General features: G+C 36.5%; 1 protein-coding gene across 1 annotated transcript in view; it reads left to right on the top strand.

Moving 5' to 3' along the window:
• LOC123667622 overlaps nucleotides 1–20,001 on the top strand; it is a 534,718-nt gene that overhangs the window by 507,632 nt on the left and 7,085 nt on the right. The window contains exons 8-22 of the mRNA XM_045601487.1: nucleotides 2,868–3,018; nucleotides 3,544–3,655; nucleotides 6,964–7,142; nucleotides 7,988–8,164; nucleotides 8,932–9,072; nucleotides 10,031–10,139; nucleotides 10,709–10,866; nucleotides 11,168–11,226; nucleotides 12,188–12,355; nucleotides 13,503–13,629; nucleotides 14,028–14,112; nucleotides 16,079–16,284; nucleotides 17,603–17,685; nucleotides 18,040–18,214; nucleotides 19,441–19,575. Coding sequence (XP_045457443.1) covers nucleotides 2,868–3,018; nucleotides 3,544–3,655; nucleotides 6,964–7,142; nucleotides 7,988–8,164; nucleotides 8,932–9,072; nucleotides 10,031–10,139; nucleotides 10,709–10,866; nucleotides 11,168–11,226; nucleotides 12,188–12,355; nucleotides 13,503–13,629; nucleotides 14,028–14,112; nucleotides 16,079–16,284; nucleotides 17,603–17,685; nucleotides 18,040–18,214; nucleotides 19,441–19,575 — 2,065 coding nt within the window. The remainder of the gene's footprint in view (nucleotides 1–2,867; nucleotides 3,019–3,543; nucleotides 3,656–6,963; nucleotides 7,143–7,987; nucleotides 8,165–8,931; nucleotides 9,073–10,030; nucleotides 10,140–10,708; nucleotides 10,867–11,167; nucleotides 11,227–12,187; nucleotides 12,356–13,502; nucleotides 13,630–14,027; nucleotides 14,113–16,078; nucleotides 16,285–17,602; nucleotides 17,686–18,039; nucleotides 18,215–19,440; nucleotides 19,576–20,001) is intronic.

Genomic DNA, 20,001 nt, shown 5'->3' with positions numbered 1-20,001 from the left:
ATACATGTATAATTTTAATAATTAATTTTCAAAAACAAAAGCCTTTATAATATTTTTAGTTGTGGATGCCGGTGGAGCAAGCAATTATCTATAAAATTATATAATTATAGTAATTTATGTGGCATAATTGTGAGGCTAAAAAAGGAGGCAAACATGTTAAACCTTAGCTTAAATTACTAGCTGACTCGGGAAACATTGTCTTGCTGCTAAACGCTATTTAAAAATAGGGGTTGATCGTAGAGGATTGAAAATGTAGGGTTTTATGTATTTTTTAATGTTGTAATATAAAAAAATATAAAAAATAAATAATTTATCTAAAAATTAAAAAAAAAAAATTAGGGTTGGACTACCTTTAACATTTAAGGGAATGAAAAAAAGATGTTGTTCGATTCTCAGACCTACTCAATATGCACACAAAATTTCATGAGAATCGGTCAAGCCGTTTCGGAGGAGTTTAACTACAAAAACCGCGACACGTGAATTTTATATATTAGATTCTTTAAAAAAACATCGGTTTTCAGCGTCAATTGTTGTCACGAGTACATATAGAAAGCCGTGACCCCATATTTTTCATACCACGCCTCTCAAGGAATCTCTAAAATCTAAAACATCTACGTGAACGTCTAAGGCTTTAATATCTCAAAATTAAAAAACAATTTCTTAAGGAATTTCAAAAACGTTTCCCAGTGTAACTTTAGTTCAATGAAGCGAACAAGAACTTAATTTATTGTAAACAGAGACGACGTAACTCCATCAGATCTTTAAATATATGCATAATGTATTAATTCTTATTTAAAATGAAAATACTTACGCATAAACGTTCATAACGTTCACTGGAAGAGATTGGCCAAAAATAAAAAGGTATTATCGCCTCTCACCAAATGATATTTTTTTTTATGTCACTAGGTCGGCAAACAAGCGTACGGCTCACCTGATGGTAAGAGATTACCGTAGCTTATAGACGCCTGCAACACCAGAAGCATCGCAAGCGCGTTGCCGACCCAATCCCCAACCCCCCCAGGAGCTCTGGTCACCTTACTCACCAACAGGAACACAATACTACTTAAAAACAGTATTATTTAGCTGTGATCTTCTGTAAGGTCGAGGTACTACCCCAGTCGGGCTGCTCCATATTTTGAGCAGGAAATTCCTGCTGTGCCCTACCTCAGTTAATCATTCATATCAAAGATTTTAACAAAAATAACCTTCAAAGTTAATGGCTTCCAGTAGGATTTAAGCCCTGTGTCGACCAGAAACACAAATCACAAACACAAACCTCGAATTCACGGTAATTGTGTCTATAGACAAACTCGCAACGCCTAGCACATCAGCACATCACATTGCGTCACTGGCCATACCCACTTTATTATTAATTTATGACACCTCTGTTACTTGAAATATCAAGGCCTACTTAGTAATCAAAACAACAAAGACATCCTAAACTTAAGATCTCGGATAAATATGACTGAAGCTTATTAACTTCAGCACTAATATTACAATAAACTACATATAGTTACCCGTTTATCAAACCAAATATTAGGTTCAAATGAAAATTCCATCAAAGAGTCCTCTTAGATCTGTCATGTCCACAATTTCTATATCCGCAACAACTCAGCGAAGACAGACTGACAGTTCGAAATTGTTAAGAGCCTCAAGGGGGAGCAATTAACAATTTTAATAACAACAACTTCGTAAACTGTAGACCCATTAAATAGTAACTTTGAAACGGTTATTTTCGTTACTGATGTACGTCAGAAACATTTAAAAGGAACACTTTGCTCTTTGTGGATTATTATTTTCGCTTGAAATATTCGTAATTTTGTTATACAATCGTATGGTCTTTTATGAGGTCCCGTTGGAGTTTTGGGTTTTTGGGATATGTTGTTATTTCAATGTGAATGAGTGACAAACATCTTTCGTTCTTCGGATATTTTTGCGATTTATACCATTCGTCATCAACACTACAGCCTATACAGTCCACTGCTGGACATAGGCCTCCACAAGTTTACGCCAAAAATAACGTGAACTCATGTGTTTGCCCATAGTCACCACGCTGGGCAGGCGGGTTGGTGACCGCAGGGTTGGTTTTGTCGCACCGAAGACGCTGCTGCCAGTCTTCGGCCTGTGTATTTCAAAGCCAGCAGTTGGGTGGCTATCCCGCCACCGGTCGGCTCTTTAAGTTCCAAGGTGGTAGTGGAACTGTGTTATCCCTTAGTCGCCTCTTACGATACCCACGGGAACAGAGGGGGTGGCTATATTCTTTAGTACCGTAGCCACACAGTGCGATTTATACTGAACCGTTAAATCCATTGACGTATAAAGAGTACGTCGAGTTTTTAGCTGATACCTTCCAGCAGGATTTCCATTTCAAATCTGTGGTAGCTTCACAATAACTTTAATCAATATATTGACTAGCCCGTTGGCGCAGTTTGTAGTGACCCTGCTTTCTGCTCCGAGGGTTGTGAGTTCGATTCCCACCCCGAGTCTGGGTGTAATATAAATATTTATTTATATATTTATAGAAGTATTAATTTGAAATGTGTGAAATTTGATTGTATGTTTATCGAAAAAATAATGTAGCTATATACCAGTCGGCTGTTACCACACAAGCATTAAGTTGCTGACTTTAGGAACAGACGACCGTGTGTTTATTGTGTAAAAAAATATATTTTTTAAAACGGTACTAAGAAAACACTTTTCTTCTCTTACAATTCCTTTCAAGCAGATTCCCTCAAAATAATTTAATTCACAACATCATAGAACATTATGCATATCTTAGTAAAATTAGAGAAAATACTGGCTGGACAAAAATTTATAAAATATTTTGTAAGAGAGGTAATATTTTCTTAAATCTTAAAATATTTCAGAGCGACACGACTTTCGAAACGCAATCGAATCTAACATTTGAAGCGACGCGTTACGAAAATGGAAGAAAATTTATCTGCAAGGCGGTGAACGACGTCATGCTGGAGACGAAGGATCACCCCATACACGCCACACTTGAACTGGAGATCTGGTGTAAGTATATTTTATGATATTATCTGTATTTGTATGAAACGATTTGAATGAATGTACACAAAAAATAGAAGCAGTAGTTAAAACATAAGGTTCACAAAAGACTCCCCCCTGGTCTTAAATTAGCTATTTTGAAATATTCTGCAGATTTACATATATTATGCACTACGTTAATATGTTCCAATAATGTAACACAAAAGAAATAACAATTATGCCAACCCGTATTGGAGCAGCGTGGTGGATTAAGCTCTGATCCTTCTCCTACATGGGGAAAGAGGCCTATGCCCAGTAGTGGTATATTACAGGCTGAAGCGAAGGAAAATATAAAAAAATATTACATAGCAGAGCGGCGATAGCCTTTCTCGGTATTTGGACTATCCAACCATTCCAATTGAAAAAATATTTTTTCAATTGGAACTAGTGGTTCTTGATATTAGTGCATTCAAACTTACTCTTTATAATATAACTTTAAGTATTGTGAAAAAATAAGTGCACTTTAAAAGCATTACCCAAAAATTTCATTTCCAGACCCACCAATCGTTCACGTCGGTCCACCAAACGTCACAGTGGTTGAGGGTCAGAAGATCCTTCTCAAGAGTGAATACGAGAGCAACCCGTCATCACTTACTGAAGTTGTATGGTAAGTTGATATTATTTTAATCTGCGCTAACATTACGTCAGCATCTTCGGTGTGACAAAGCCAGCCCTACGGTCACCAACTCGCCTGCCCAGCGTGATGATTATGGGCAACACACATGAGTTCACGCCATTTTTGGCGCAAACTTATGGTAGCCTATTTCTAACAGTGGACTGCGATAGGCTGAAGTGATAAATATTTACGTGATTTTACATTTACAACTATGGTACACGAACCTACCGTCCATCTGATGGTACAGATTCTCAAAAGCTCTGGCTACCTTCCTCATCACAGAAACATGACACGACTTACTTTCCAGATTTTGAGCAGGGTAATTCCTGCTATCTCCTACCTCGGCTGAACCTAGAAGTACATAAAAATAATTTGCTCAAAGTTTGGGCAGTCCGACTGGGAAAGTACCTCAACCTTACAGAAGTTCACAGCTTAATAATACTGCTTTCAAGCAGTGTTGTGTTCCTGTTGGTGGGTAAGGTGACCAGAGCTCCTGTTTGGGATTTACAGTGGGGTCGACAACGTGCTTGCGATGCTTTTAGTGTTGCAGGCGTCTAATGGTAATCGCTTATCATCAGGTGAGCCGTACGCTTGTTTGCCGACCTAGCTGTATAAAAAAACAAAAAAACTAGTCACGCTGCTCCAAATTTTACGCAAGATATTACTGTGACAAGACACTGCCTTAAAATATTAGAGCATACATATAATTAGATTGACACAAACCGAAATTAAGATACCTTACGACAATCGTATAAGCAACTAGCTGTGCCTGCAACTTCGTCCGCGTGGAATTTAACAATAAAGTTATTGTTTTTTTCTCAGTTATAAAATAAATAAATTTCTTAAATAATATTAGTCTAAATTACTCCTTATTACATCAGCTATCTGCCAGTGAAAGTCCCGTCAAAATCGGCCGAGCCGTTTCGGAAATTAGCCGAAACAAACAGACAGACAGATAGACAGGCAAAATTGTAAAAAATGTTATTTTGGTATATGTACCGTGTATACATCCATATGCATTTAGTAAAAAGCGTTTATTGTTATATTACAAACAGACACTACAATTTTATTTATTTGTATAGATGAATTAATTTCCATGTTAACCTCATTTGTATTCTACTAAATCTAATACACGTGTTTTGTCTCGTTTGAAATCAAGAAATCTCCATGAATACGGGAATGAAGAATCTAATTTATCGCGCGGTTGAAACGTAATACGTAAACCTATTATGTTTTAGGATTCCTTATGTGTTTTGATAAAACAATTATATTACAGTCTGGATTATAAAACGTTAAAAATATTCTACGTTATGTTAAGATGTGGAAAATTCTGCGTCGTTTATCGTGTATGAAATTAGAATTTTATTATAATCTATTGTTTACTTGAGATATTTTGCCAAAGTATTTTCGATATTAAGAAGAAAGAATTAAGACAATAAATTCGATGGCAGCAAAAATGTTTTTGTATTATAGATCATATAAATTTTTCCGTAAAGCGTATAATAGTAACAAATTTCAAATAATTTGACATTATTTTAAGCTTGTAGAACTTCCCCTGCGTGGCTTATTTAGTATAAAATGAAAGTTACAGGTCAAAAATCAGAGGTCACGGTTTTAACTTAAAAATGTAGGTCAAAGGTCAGAGGTTACTGTGATTATCTTATTTATTTATTTACAAAAAAAGATACAATTTATGTGATACAGTACAGCAAAAACAATTAGCAGTTTAATAGTGCACTGTGATTCTAGAGTAATAATACTTAAATTACATACAATATTATATACTAATATAAAAATATGATCTATTCCTACTTCCGTTTATAGTAATAACTCGCTGAAATATACCAATATAACTCATTAAGGGACGCCGCGTTGGCGATTCCCACACATGACAAATATTTGTATTGGCCATACAGATGTTTACTGTAGTTCGGGTGTTTGTGCAGTCCTTGTGGGTCTCCCCACCGTGTCTCGGAGAGCACGTTAAGCCGTCGGTCCCGGTTGTTATCATGTACACCTGATAGCGATCGTTACTCATAGTAGGGAATATATCCGCCAACCCACATTGGAGCAGCGTGGTGGATTAAGCTCTGATCCTTCTCCTACATGGGGAAAGAGCCCTATGCTCGGCAGTGGGATATTACAGGCTGAAGCGAGAACCCATTAATATAATATTTTAAGTTCCCTACAAGGAGTCAATTTTCAAATTTATTTACCAATATAAGATAATTACGTAAGACCCGTGTACTATCTTTCGTATTTAGGAAATATACCGAAGTAACTTCATCATGGTTTTAACGAAAATTTTCAAATACAATCTGGTTTATCAGTCTTTGATGTGAGCAAGTATTTAATTTCGGGATTGTGTCCTACTTTCAGAAAATTCTTACAAATTAAAGAGAAATCTTTCGATTATGTTGAGCAGAATTTACTTTTCTTTGATGTTTATTGAAAGAGATCTTTGTAGGTTTAAATTCGTTAGACTAATTTTACTTTTTTATCAAACACGTTCAAACCGTTATTCATTTTCAGTGAAACAGGTTTTCGTTTTTTTTTTTTCTTTCAGCAAGTGGCGTTACTTTCAGACGTCTATATTTTTGACAAATAGAATTATAAATGATGTCGCATGTATTGATGTCCAAAATACTTTCCAATGTTTGAAAAACACGTGAAAGTTATATGATATGTATATTAAGTACGCGATAGTAAATAAAAGCGAATTTTTTTATTAGTAATCTAATAATGGCTATTTTACTCATCACACGAGTACAAGCTTGATTGAGAGCAATATTTATTTGACTGTTTACAGTATGGTTGAAGTATTTTCTAAGTCAGTCTATGCCAGATTTCAGCCAGATATTTTCTGCTATACTTCAACAAATTCTCTCAAAAGTTGGTCTTCAGATTTATTTATTTTTTTAATAAAATTAGATCGGCAAGTAAGCTTACAGTTCACCTGATGGTTGACGTTTGCAATACTAGAAGCATCGCAAACTTCCAAGGTTACCGACCCTACTTCCTACCCTCCTCACAAGTGCTGGTCACCCTTACTCACCACAGGAAAATAACACTGCTAACTGAACTTCACCAATACGCACGGTCACCAACCCATCTGCCCAACGTGGTGACTATTGGTTCACACATGAGTTCACGCTATTTTCGGCGCGAACTTGTGGAGGCCTATGTCTAGCAGTGGACTGCGATAGACTGAAGTGATGATGATGATGATGATGATGATGATGATGATGATGATGAACTGAACTTACTTATTTAAGTTGGTCCTGTCTTTAATATTACAGGTTCAAAGATGGTAAAAAAGTGAACGTCACCAATTCTCACTACCAGGGCGGTACCATCGACCAACATTCCCTGATCATCCTGGACGCCACTGGAGAAGACATGGGCAACTACACGGTACTACTTTCCAACACAGTTGGGAACGGAACGACTAATGAAACTATTAGTGTCAATGTGTATTGTAAGTGTTATCATTGAGTTGACATATAATTGTATCAGTACTTTTTGGTTTTACAGTTTTTAAGGTTCCGTACCTCAAAAGAAAGAAACGGAACCCTTATAGGATCACTTTGGGTTCCGTGTGTCTGTCAAGATCCTTTTTCTCAGAAACGCGTGGAGATATCAAGCTGAAATTCATAACAAATACTCAGGTCTACTGTCCCTTAGAGCTATGAAAAAATGAAACTTCCAACGCAATCAAATTTTTGACACTCGCAAAGGATATCAAAACTTACAGGGTACTTCCCGTGAACTCAGAATCTTGAAATTTGGTACGAAACCACCTCTTATAGCACAGATAAAGGAAAAATTGCGAAAAGCATAAATTTTTAGTTACATCTTATAATAATAAAAATATTTTTAATATTTTTTGCACGGAACCCTCCGTGCGCGAGTCCGACTAGCACTTGGTCGGTTTTTTTTTTTTACTTATGTTATAATTTCGTATTGCCCTTGTTAAATTAATTAACTTAATCAACTCTCAATATTTATCTAACATCTGAGTAAAAGTAATAATTATTCTTACAAAATGAAAGTGTGTTTCTTTCGTGAACTTATTTTTCTCGAAAACTTTTCGTAAGCACGATAAATAAAAAAGCCATACGCAAAACGTACCGTTATGAATATAAGAGTCACATGCAAAACGAATGATTTTTGTCAAAGAAACCGATATCAATACAAATAGTTTTTTGAAAATATGAGAACTATATGCAAAACGTATCATTTTTTAATATAGGAACCATAAGAAAAACGGATCGTTTTCTAAATATAGAAACTTTCCTAAAATATTCCAACCTTAATTTCCAGACAAGCCGGTCGTCAAGCTGACGATGAGTGCAGTAAGCCCAGTGCTTGAAACAGAACATCGTAACGTGACGCTGACGTGCGAGGTGACGGCCGGTAACCCTCCCTTACTCGATGAGGTCGTGTGGTATCTCGATGGAGAATTACTCAAGCATCTGCCCGAGTGCAATGGAACTGATGGTGAGATATTCGCTTGATTAATTACTGTATTAGCGATCTGACTTATGTTTAGGATATCATTTTGGGAATTAAAGAATGAAAACGAAAATAATTTATATTATTATTGCACAGCGCTGAAATAAATACAGCATATAAAGTTACTAAAAATTATAATATACATAGAGAATTGGTTGAACTTATAACATCTAGAGCGCAACAGATAACTCCTCAAATCTTTTGCACATGTGTGAATTCAAAATCAAATTAACTTTGTTCAAGTACGCCTTTAAGTAATTAAAATCATTTTACAAAATAGAAACATACCTGTTTTCTAAAAATTAATCGATACAAATAAATAAAATTGGAGTGTCTGTTTGTAATATTAAAATAACCATGTTTTACTAAATACGGATATGTATACACGGTACATATACCAAAAAAATTTTTTTACAATTTTTATCTGACTGTCTGTGTGTCTGTTTGTCTGTTTGTTCTGGGTAATCTCTGAAACGACTGGACCGATTTTGGCGGAACTTTCACTTACAGACACTTGATATAGTAAGGAGTAACTTAGGCTACTTTTATTTTAGAAATTGTATTTATTTTATAACTGCGAACTGAACAATACGTTACTACTTTTTTGTTAAATTCTACGCGAACGAAGTCGCGGGCACGGCTAGTTGATTAATATAAAGCAATCATCATTTTGAAATATTGTGTCTACAGAAAAGAATCGATAAGAAATTCTTTCGTTATTCTTTCAAAAACTAAAACACATGTCATCACAGATACTCTCTGCAACGAAGTAGACCCATCGATGCTCCTCCTGCAAGACACTACGAAGAGCTTCCACGGGAACTACTCGTGTAAAGGGAAGAACTACGCCGGCTGGGGGAACGAAAGCGAGAAGACAGAGCTAGTTGTTAATTGTAAGATACATACATACATACATATAATCACGCCTCTTTCCCGTAGGGGTAGGAAGAGACCACTTCCACTTGCTACGATCCTTACAGACTTCTATCTTCTATATATATTGTAAGATCTTTTAGTTAAATTGAAAATATTAAATGTAGGCTATTTAAAAAGATAAATTGAAGAATAATTGGTGTTTGTTTTTTAAATGAGTTACTATGACAATTAATTTATCTCAAGGGAACCATATGAAGTCTAAAAAAAATCCTGATGTGAGATAATAGCATATAACGGCTCACCTGATGATAAGAGATTTCCGTTAGACGCCTGCAACACCAGAAGCATCGCAAGCGCGTTGTCGACCCTATACCCAATTCCCCCAGGAGCTCTGATCACCTTACTCACCAACAGGAACACAATACTGCTGTCGAGGAAACTTTGGCTTATTAATAAATGATATCCTCCTAAAGTCTGCTTACAGATACTTTTCTGTGTGGTTACGGTATTAAAGAATATAGCCACCCCCTCTCTTCCCGTGGGTGTCGTAAGAGGCGACTAAGGGAAAACACAGTCCCACTACCACCTTGGAACTTAAAGAGCCGACAGATGGCGGAATAACCATCCAACTGTTGGCTTTGAAATACACAGGCCGAAGTCGGGCAGCAGCGTTTTCGGTGCGACAAAGCCAGCCCTGCGGTCACCAACCCGCCTGCCCATCGTGGTGACTATGGGCAAAACACGAGTTCACGCCATTTTTGGGGTGTACTTGTGGAAGCCTATGTCCAGCAGTGGACTGCGATAGGCTGAAGTGATGATCCTCCTAAAGAAGAATAATGTAGCAGTTACGCCTTCGTCTTTCAAATCTTTTAAGGTTCTTTAGGAGTCGACCAGTTGTTTTACATCAGTAGTGTCTCATGAAATTTGAAGTTTATTGTAATAGTTTATTTACGAAAAAAACTATTTCTTTTATAGACCCTCCAGGACCAGCAAAATTAACTTACTCACCGTGGCGAGTGATCAAGGGCAAGTCTCTTGTACTCAGCTGTAGTATACAAGAGAAGGGACGACCGGAGACGCACAGGTATGACACTTCAACACTTTCGTTGTTACTGTATGTAACAACCGCTCTGGTCTAGTGGTGGGAGTAGAGTTGAGAATTTCATCTCAAGTTAAACGAAATAAAACATACTCTTACTAAGTGTCATTGTAATCTTTTTGTAAAAGAACGAATGAGAGGGGAGGAGAAAGAAGGATCTTCCTGTGTCTCAAATAAATGTCTAGTAATTCATTTTTCCTACCGAAGAAGGCATATACTCAGCGGCGGGATATTACAGGCTATAGATAACCAATGAAGCAATTTTATTTAAAAATAATAGAATCAAAAACAATGTTCACGTAGCAGAATATATAAATGAAATAATACAATGTAATATATATATATATATATATATATATATATATATATATATATATATATATATATATTATGAAGGAGAATTCAATATTACAAATTTTTGACATCTATCAAATATTTATATACAAATATAAAAATATGAAATGCGGTTTGATTATTTTCTAATATAAAAGTTTGTATGTTTGCGGATACGCGACATATTCTTCGAGTTTAACCCATTGCATGACGCCACGCAGGTTCCGCTGGACGCGCGGCGGGCGCGCGGTGAGCGACATCGTGTCCGCCAACTGGACCATCGACCCCGTCACGCTCGACCACCGCACCACCTTCACGTGCCGCGGCATCAGCGCCGGCGGGGACGGACCGCCCGCCAGCGTCGCCGTCGACGTGCTCGGTGGGTGCCGCACATACGACACGCGACACGCGACACGTGCCGCACACTACACACACGACACGCGACACGTGCCACACACGACACGCGCCGCACACTACACACACGACACGCGACACGTGCCACACACGACACGCGCCGCACACTACACACACGACACGTGACACGTACCGCACACTACACACACGACACACGACACATGTTACATGTTATAAATTTTAACTAAACATTGGAATAAAAAATATTCTTACTATTTTTTTTTTTCTTTTTCTAACCAGACTAAATACTGGTATATCTTTTACAGCTCCACCAAGTTTCAAATACGCAATGAATCACTACAGCGGTGCCTTGTATAAATCACAGGTAAATATTTAGCTTTTGCACATTTATAACACAACTTTGTGATATTACAGGCTGAAGCGAAACGAACTATTTGTTATGCTTCGGTTACAATGTAAGTTACAATGTTACAATTTTTGTCTGTCTGTCTGTTTGTTTGTTTCTTCCGGCTACTCTCTGAAGCGACTAGACTGATTTTAACGGGACTTTCACTGGTAGATAGCTGATGTAATAAGGAGTAACTCAGGCTAATATTATTTTAGAAATTTATTTATTTTATAACTGCGAAAAGAACAATAACTTTTTTGTTAAATTCCACGTGGATAATCGCGGGCATAGCGATTATATAATAAATTCAATGGAAAAACAGTACTTAGAGTTTAGTTATTTTGTACTTAACATTGCATTTATACTGTACATGACATCAGTTCCGTACAATGAAATGTTGGTCCTTTAAGCCAAATATATAATCTATCTTTAAAATAACTTGAAGATGAAACTAGCGGAGGTTGTATGGCCATGTACGTGAAAGACTGTGTGAGTGGTGCGCCAATTGTGGCCAGATTGAACAAAAAATATATGAGTAATGATATAAAAGCACTCTTTGTTGACATTTAGTGTGGCATGTACCATTTGCTTGCTGTAGGTGCGTACAGACCACAGAAGTATCTCACTTCACTTCACCCAATCGCAGCTGGACATAGCCCCACAAGTTCGCACCAAAAATGGCGTGAACTCATGTGCTTAGTCCATAGTCAAGAAGTATCTATGAAGATTAAATGCTAGGACTTGGAGATAAAACACTTTACTTCTATATCCGTCGATGTGTCATCGATAAAATGATTATTGCGTAATTAGCAAGGTGATTTAATAACAAATACTGATGTCAAAAACTAAAACAGCCGAAATTTTAAACGAGTTTAAAAATTTGGTTTGTTATATGATCTGGTTACCAAAACCTAATAAAATCGCATTATTTTTTCAGAATATATCACTATCATGTACAGTAGAATGTGCACCATTGTGCACAGTGGAATGGCTCAAGGATGGACAGCGTATCGATCCTGAAAAGACAGACAAATATTATGTCGTCGAGAGGAAGATAGAGCCCCAAGTTAATAGGAACGACTTTGAAGCTACTGAGTCTACTTTGGTGAGTTTATTTTGTAAATTTAAGACCTGTTATGTCAATTATAATTATACAAATAATTATAATTCAAATAGGTACTTTATTAACGAAAGAACATTTAGAAATCAAATTTAGGTTAATTAGGTCATTGGTCCATTTTTCTCTCAGTTAAAATTTTTAAGATGTCCATGCACACCTGACAGATTATGATTTGTTACAAACTGGCATTCGCGTGAAGTTTAAATAATGGTTTTAACTAAGGTAGGATACAGCAGAAAATTTCCTGCTCAAAATATGAAGTAGTCCGACTACCGCGACCTTACAGAAGATCACAGCAAAATAATGCTACCTTCAAGCAGTGTTGTGTTCCTGTTAGTGAGTAAGATGACCAGAGGTCCTGATTGGGGGAAGGGTTGGCAGCGCACTTGCGATGTTTTCGGAATTGCAATCGTCCATAAGCTACGGTAATCGCTTACCATCAGGTGAGCCGTACGCTTGTTTGCCGACCTAGTTATATAAAAAAAAAATCGTTGTGTTTCCTGAATTAATATTATCATCCACAACATTCTTTAATTTTCATTTCGAAAAGTCATTCATCTTAAAAAATGAGCTGCAGTGTTTCTGCCATTTTTTATTTTAGCGCCTAGCTAATATGTTGCTACATTTTTAGTCTAATTGGTCGAAAACCTCAAGGTTAACGGTATCTGACAAATATTGATTATGTTGCTGACTTTGTAGGCAATATTTACTAATTTAAAAACATTATCGAATGTATCGTGTTACTGTCACATCAAAGGATTACTTTTTCTACAGATTGCAGAATAAAAATATATTTTAATATATCTTTACGAGATAAGTAGGTTTCATCGCTAAGTTCTCGTCAATTCTGAGCATAGAATAAGTTGTAGGCACAGGCTTCATACGACGATAAGAAAGAGTACTCGATTTTCCGTCTTTTAAAAATAAATATGGAAAAATACTCAACTAGAAACATAAGAACGAAGAAGATTTAAAACATATATTTCTCTCTTTCTCGCAAGAGGCGTTGTGCGATAAAACGTCTTTCTCTCTTTCTCTCTTTGCCTCTCTAGTTTTGTATTTAAAAGTCGCCCTGATTTGAAGTGAGTTCAGTGAATTCAGTTGTAACTGACCAACATTCGATTTCCTGCAGCACTGGAACATGTCCGCGTGGGCGGGCGGCGTGCTGTCGCGCGGAGACTCTGCGCGCTACACGTGCCGCTCGTCGCGCAACGACGCCGGCCCGCCCGTCGCCTCCACCACCAAGTTCGCCGTCGAGTGTGAGTACTGCCGTGTGCTCTGTGCAGTGTATTGTGTGTGTGTCTATGTGTGTGTGTGTGTGTTTGTGTGTGTATGTGTCTGTGTGTGACCTCGGCGCGCTACACATACCGATCGTCGCCCAACTACGTCTGTGTATCTGAGTGTGTACGTGTATGTATATCATAATTAGATTTTGAAGACACTTTAGCCCAGTAGTGCAGCGCTAGCTGACCACATGTTCAATCGTTACTCACATCGTAGAGATATTTGACGTGGTCTGGTTGTTTATTGCCTATTTTGTGTTACTAGACTTCCAGCTCAGAATCCAAATCCTAGTTAGTGGCAATTGAGTGTGAATCGTTTGTTATTATTATCTCATCTATTCATCCAGTATTTTATAATTTTATTCTCATTTCAGATGAACCTGAAAACATAACAGTAACGCCAAGCGTCGTGTCTGTTATTGAAAATGAAATACCAGCTAAAGTTGTCTGCTCGGCAAAGTAAGATAATATGATATTATTAATATTTACTAACATAGGAATAACTAATGGAAAAACTTTCCCTTTGGACAAAGGGGTTTTTAAATAACTATTTATATTTAAACTTAGAAAGTAAAATGAGAATGATGCCGATTTGGAGGCTGTTATATTTCTGATTCTTACATAGTAGGTATATTATTACATTCATGTCTCTTCAAAACAAGTCCAAGAATTAATTAATATCTATGTTTTGTCTCACGGGGTTAATTCTATGAACTGCCCGGTAGCAATGCTAGATCAGCGGAACAGTCACGTACTAATTTAACACGGAGGTCTAAGGTGCATGCATAACTAGCTAGGATTACAATCTCTGATGAGATGTAAATAAGTCTGATGATCAAATTATCAAATTATTCGTATTTTGTATAGACAGCCATAAATACCGTTAAACTACTAAATATCGAAATAGTTCAGCATATATGGACATTTAATTGAAAAAAAAGTAGATGAAAAAAGATTCTAAGCTTTTCATATACTCAAGACATACTTAGTTTGTGGAAGCATGCCTTTTATTCTTATTTGTATAGCACAAGTTATAAATTGTCGTTGTTCAAAAGTCAATAGTAAAAATTAAGTTATTTGTTATTATTTTTTATTTTATTTTTTTATGTATTTTTAGTATTAAAACCTTCCTTAGGCCTTAAGGAACATAAAAAAAATAGCCGAATTGGTCGAGCCATTATCGAGTCATGCGCTTAGCAACATTCATTTTTTTATTTTTTGATATGATATATATATATGTGTGTGTGTGTAAACAAAGTGCGTGACACTTCATTTAAGCTATTAGCATAATTTGTTATTGTTCTTTGATGGATATTTGATCTATGAATTGGTTGCTATGGAGCTCTTTTTTTCATATCAAACGATTGTGAGAATTATATTGTAATTGTAAATATTTAAATAATAGTTATTATTAAGAACTGGTGAAACAATAGCTTTAAATGTTGTTTCTCTTTTCATGTTAGTTTGTAAATAATTTAATAGGTAAAGCTTTAGATTAGGTAAAACCGAATTTCGGGATTGTGGGGGGAAGGGGGTGGTGAACGCTACCCCCTGTACCACTGTCACACTTCGAAACCCCATGGTTATGGAGATATCCATGGTTAAAGTTTTGAGATTAGAAAAAGGATTTCGCAGCTTTTACACGTAATTTTCACATTTTACAAGCTGTCTTTTATATTTCACACGTTATTTTCACATTTCACACGTTATTTTCACATTTCACACGTTATTTTCACATTTCATAAGTTATTTTCACAAGTTATTTTAAAACAAGAGTACGTAAAAACGATCTCGACTCCAAGATCAACAAACAATACAACTTACTTTACTCATGCTCCGTTCCGTAGCTTTCAAATGTTATTTTCACATTTCGCACATGATTTAAATATTCCACACGTTAATTTAACGTTTTCACACGCTTTTTTAACAAACGATACAACTGATGTTTAATAACTGCGAGATAGATCTTTTAATGAAAAATGGCGCGACACTTATCGTTTCGCTCCAAAGCAATGTAAGCATAAATTCATTGTTTTTGTTTAAATAACTGTAAAGGCAAAGGTCTAAGACCATACAGCCTTGTTTTGTGTTATGTTTTTTACTTAAATATATTTTATTTTAATTTATTTACTGTTATATACGAAAAATATTCAATATTTTAGTTCATTTTATATGATAATAATTCATTTCGTTCATTTTAAATAATAATAAAAATAACCCTAACCTATCTGAACTCAGAATTAGACCGTTTATTAACCTACCGGTCTAATTTACCGTTAGCAACGCAATTATGATTTTACTGTTTACCATAATATACAAGAATAATTATAAATTAAGACATTATATATATATATATATATATATATATTATAAGTCCTTGTTATAATAAATATATGGGTATAATAAAAGTAACCATTGCCCCCAGCGGCTTCCCGATGCCGAGCTACTCGTGGCGGCGCGAGGGCGCCACCAAGAGCGCGGCGCGCGCGCACGGCGACAGCCCGCTGGCGCTGTCGTCCTCCAACACGCTGCTGCTCGGGCGCGCGGCGCGCTCGCACGCGGGCCGCTACGTGTGCGAGGCGTACAACCGGCACGGGGCCGTCAACACCACCGTGCTGCTGGACGTCATGTGTGAGTACTGCTATATTTATTTTTATTTATAATTTTTTTTTTTTAATTACAACTAGGCTGGCAAACAAGCGTACCCGACAAACCTATACACGCCTGCAATACCAGAAACATAGCAAGCGTGTTGCCGACCTTACCCCCAATCCCCCAGGAGCTCTACCTTACTTACTACTTCCTACTCAGTACTTCTTCTGTGCTGTGTGGCTACGGCACCAAAGAATATAGCCACCCCTCTCTTCCTGTGGGTGTCGTAAGAGGCGACTAAGGGATAAAAAGGTTTCACTACCACCTTGGAACTTAAGAACCCGACCGATGGCGGGTTAACCATCTAACCGCTGGCTTTGAAACACACAGGCCTAAGACGGGCAGCAGCGTCTTAGGTGCGACAAAGCCAGCCCTGCGGCCACCAACCCGCCTGCCCAGCGTGGTGACTATGGGCAACACACATGATTTCACGCATTTTTGGCGCGAACTTGTGGAAGCCTATGTCCAGCAGTGGACTGTAATAGGCTGGAATGATGATGATGATGATGACTCAATACTTCGTAAGACCCATTATTTAGCCGCAATCTTCTGTAATGTTGAAGAGTTCTTAAATATGACATTTACGTGTGCCTTACCTCAATGAATATGATTTTATTGAAGTGAAACTTCTTTAGAATCGCTGTGTTTTGAAATGCAATAAAACGATAATGCGTCATGATAAAGAAAAAAACACATAAATGCATAAGGAGAAAATGAGATAGAGTATATTACAGCTCAAAACACATAAGTGACGCGTTTTGCATGGCGCTTACGACCTTCTTAATGAGACCGTGATCATCGTCGATAGAACAAACCACAAAGGCCTATCTTCGTGCAACTTTTCAGAAATTTCACTTTTGCTGTGTGTGAATTTCACACACACACACGCACACACATTATTTTATTTTCTTATTTCAGAATTATACAATTATTTTACATTGTAATATTTAATTAATTATAAATTATATATTTATTCTTATATTTTGTTGTACTTATACTATTTCTTTTCTTGTGACTTGATTTTATTAAATATAATTTCTAGTTTTTTTTTTCCTATTTTAAATAGATTGTAAAACAAACATTCTTTCAAATTTCTCCATAGTTAAAATTTTTATAATTATAAAGATGACTAATTTAAAAAAAAAAAAAAAAAACAGATCTTTAAAGCTTCGTCATAGGTTAAATTTTTGAAATAATGTAGATGACAAAAATTTCCTTAACTAGCACGATTTTTTTAATTTATTTATTTTTATCAAAAGTTTTAATTAACTAATTTATTTTTATTATTATTCCACAGTTATACCGGAATGTGGAATAAAGCAAGTTGAAATGGAAGGCGACCAAGTTTTGGTATGCACCGCGTACGCCAACCCATCTGAGGTAAGTTTCATTTATGACTATTAGTTGAGTTAAGATTGAGTTTACTTTACTTACCTTTGACCTTCACTACTCACCAAATCAAAAAATATATATACTTCCGTTTATTAATTTTTCGGCAAGTTTATAGACAATCGGGTGACGATTTATGGGGTTTGGGGTGGAGAGGGGGATCTACCACCCCCACGGTGGGAGTTCTACCAGAGGGTAACTCACTCCTCCCCCTTCTCCTCCACTTAACCCCGAAAACCAAAACCCCGTAAGTCGGTGCCCGACTGTCTAAAACCTAGCCATCTTTTCGTCATTTCCTATACTCTACACGTATATAGTAAGCACGTCACCGCTCTCTCACCCCAGGTGTCGTTCTCGTGGCGCCTAAAGAACGACAATGACAGCCTGACGGACGAGCGTGTGTGGCAGAGCGGCGCGCACAGCTTCCTACGGCTTGCGAACGCGGCACGCGCGCGCACCTACCTGTGCGTCGCCAATAACAGCGTGGGCGCTTCACGGCCCTGCGAGCGGGACGTCATGGGTGAGTGAAACATACACACGCACACACACACACACTCACGCACACACATACACACGTACCCGCACCTACCTGTGCGTCGCCAACAACAGCGTGGGTGCTTCACGGCCCTGCGAGCGGGACGTCATGGGTGAGTAAACACACACACACACACACACACACACACACACGCAGACACATATATACACGCACGGCGCACCTACCTGTGCGTCGCCAACAACAACGTGAGCGCCACGCGGCCCTGCGAGCGGGACGTCATGGGTGAGTGAATATTATATCACAAAAATAGTATCTATATGCAATGTTTTGTGTTTCATCATATTCAAATTGCTATTACGTTCTTATATTAGTTAAAGTTCGTACTAATTACATTGTACATATAAACATTATCCATATAAGGTTTATCAAATTCTTGTTACGGATATCTGACTATTACTTTATAGGTAGTTCTCTATCAAAAAATTTTTTTAATGAGTTTTAGCTTACTAACTAAAAGTACTTACCTGACACCAACTTAACTTAATAAATAATATAATATAATAGATTTTCTAGTAACTTTTCTCTTGTCGAGTGTATATTTTTCGGATTTTTTGTTACATTTATGATTGTCAGCTTTACAATTTTATAATAATAGATTTTACCTTAAACTATTTAAAAGGTAACAGAAATACATAATGACATTTTCGTTCTTTTGGTTTTTTGAAAACTGTTACTCTATTGACAATTTTTGTTCACGCAGCCAACTTGGAAAATTATAGTAAGTATAGAGAACTGAAAAGTAACACTGCATCAAATGTGTCATTACTTACCAAAATGTAAAATTGTTATTGTTGTTGTTATTGTTGTTGTCTAGCATAGTATTATTCTATGTATTGTGATCATAAACAGAGTCGATTATCCAAAAATTCATTGAGTTACCTCACTTTGAGTAATGTTTTGTCCTAAAATCCACGATAAGACCTTTACGTAGTAGGTATATAAACGATACTTTAGAGTAGTCATTTAGTGAAGCCTGTCTCTTTCACCTCAAATAGTCTCCTACTAAATAATCACCTCTAACGTATTGAATAATTATGTTTTTGCCCACACTAACATCGCTACTTCAACCTTTCTAATACTATATATCAAATTTACAATATTTGTATGAATTTTGGTATGAATTCTACAAAATACACCAAATATTATAATTATTACTGACCAAGACTCACACACATTTTTACTCCCACCAGGTACTAAAGTATGGTGGCGTGATCAACAAAAACTAATGTTGATCGGAGGAATCGTTCTTGCTGTTCTAGTCATCACCGTCATACTTTGCATTATTATCATCTGCATTTGCAGACGAATGCGAGCGAAGTCTAAATGTAAGTTAACTTCCTTTGTGGTCATTGCTTTGATTGCAAACGTGACCTTGACCATGAATAGAGTGACCACGTTTTGGGTAACATAGTGTAGAGTGACCACGTATTTAAAAATTGTTTTACATAATGTTTTACTGCAATGATATATCGTGAAACTAAATTCAAAACATCTAAAAATATTTCAGTTATTTATCTCTCATAAAGAAGGTATAATAAACTTTTGACTTTAATATTTTGTCCATAAAATTTATATCAGATATGTCTATTTATGGTCAAGTCATGGTCATAACATAAATATAACTAATAAGTGTTCTCTATGTTGCTGTCGTTTGTTTTGTCATACTCATTATTAATTACAAATATCATTAAAATATTTTTTTTTCTAATACTTCATATTTTTTATCAGATTACTGACTTATTTTAATTTTG

Source organism: Melitaea cinxia, chromosome 28 (genome assembly GCF_905220565.1).
Source record: "Melitaea cinxia chromosome 28, ilMelCinx1.1, whole genome shotgun sequence".
In the NCBI taxonomy this organism is placed as follows: Eukaryota; Metazoa; Arthropoda; class Insecta; order Lepidoptera; family Nymphalidae; genus Melitaea; species Melitaea cinxia.
This window is presented reverse-complemented; position numbering and strand designations above follow the sequence as displayed.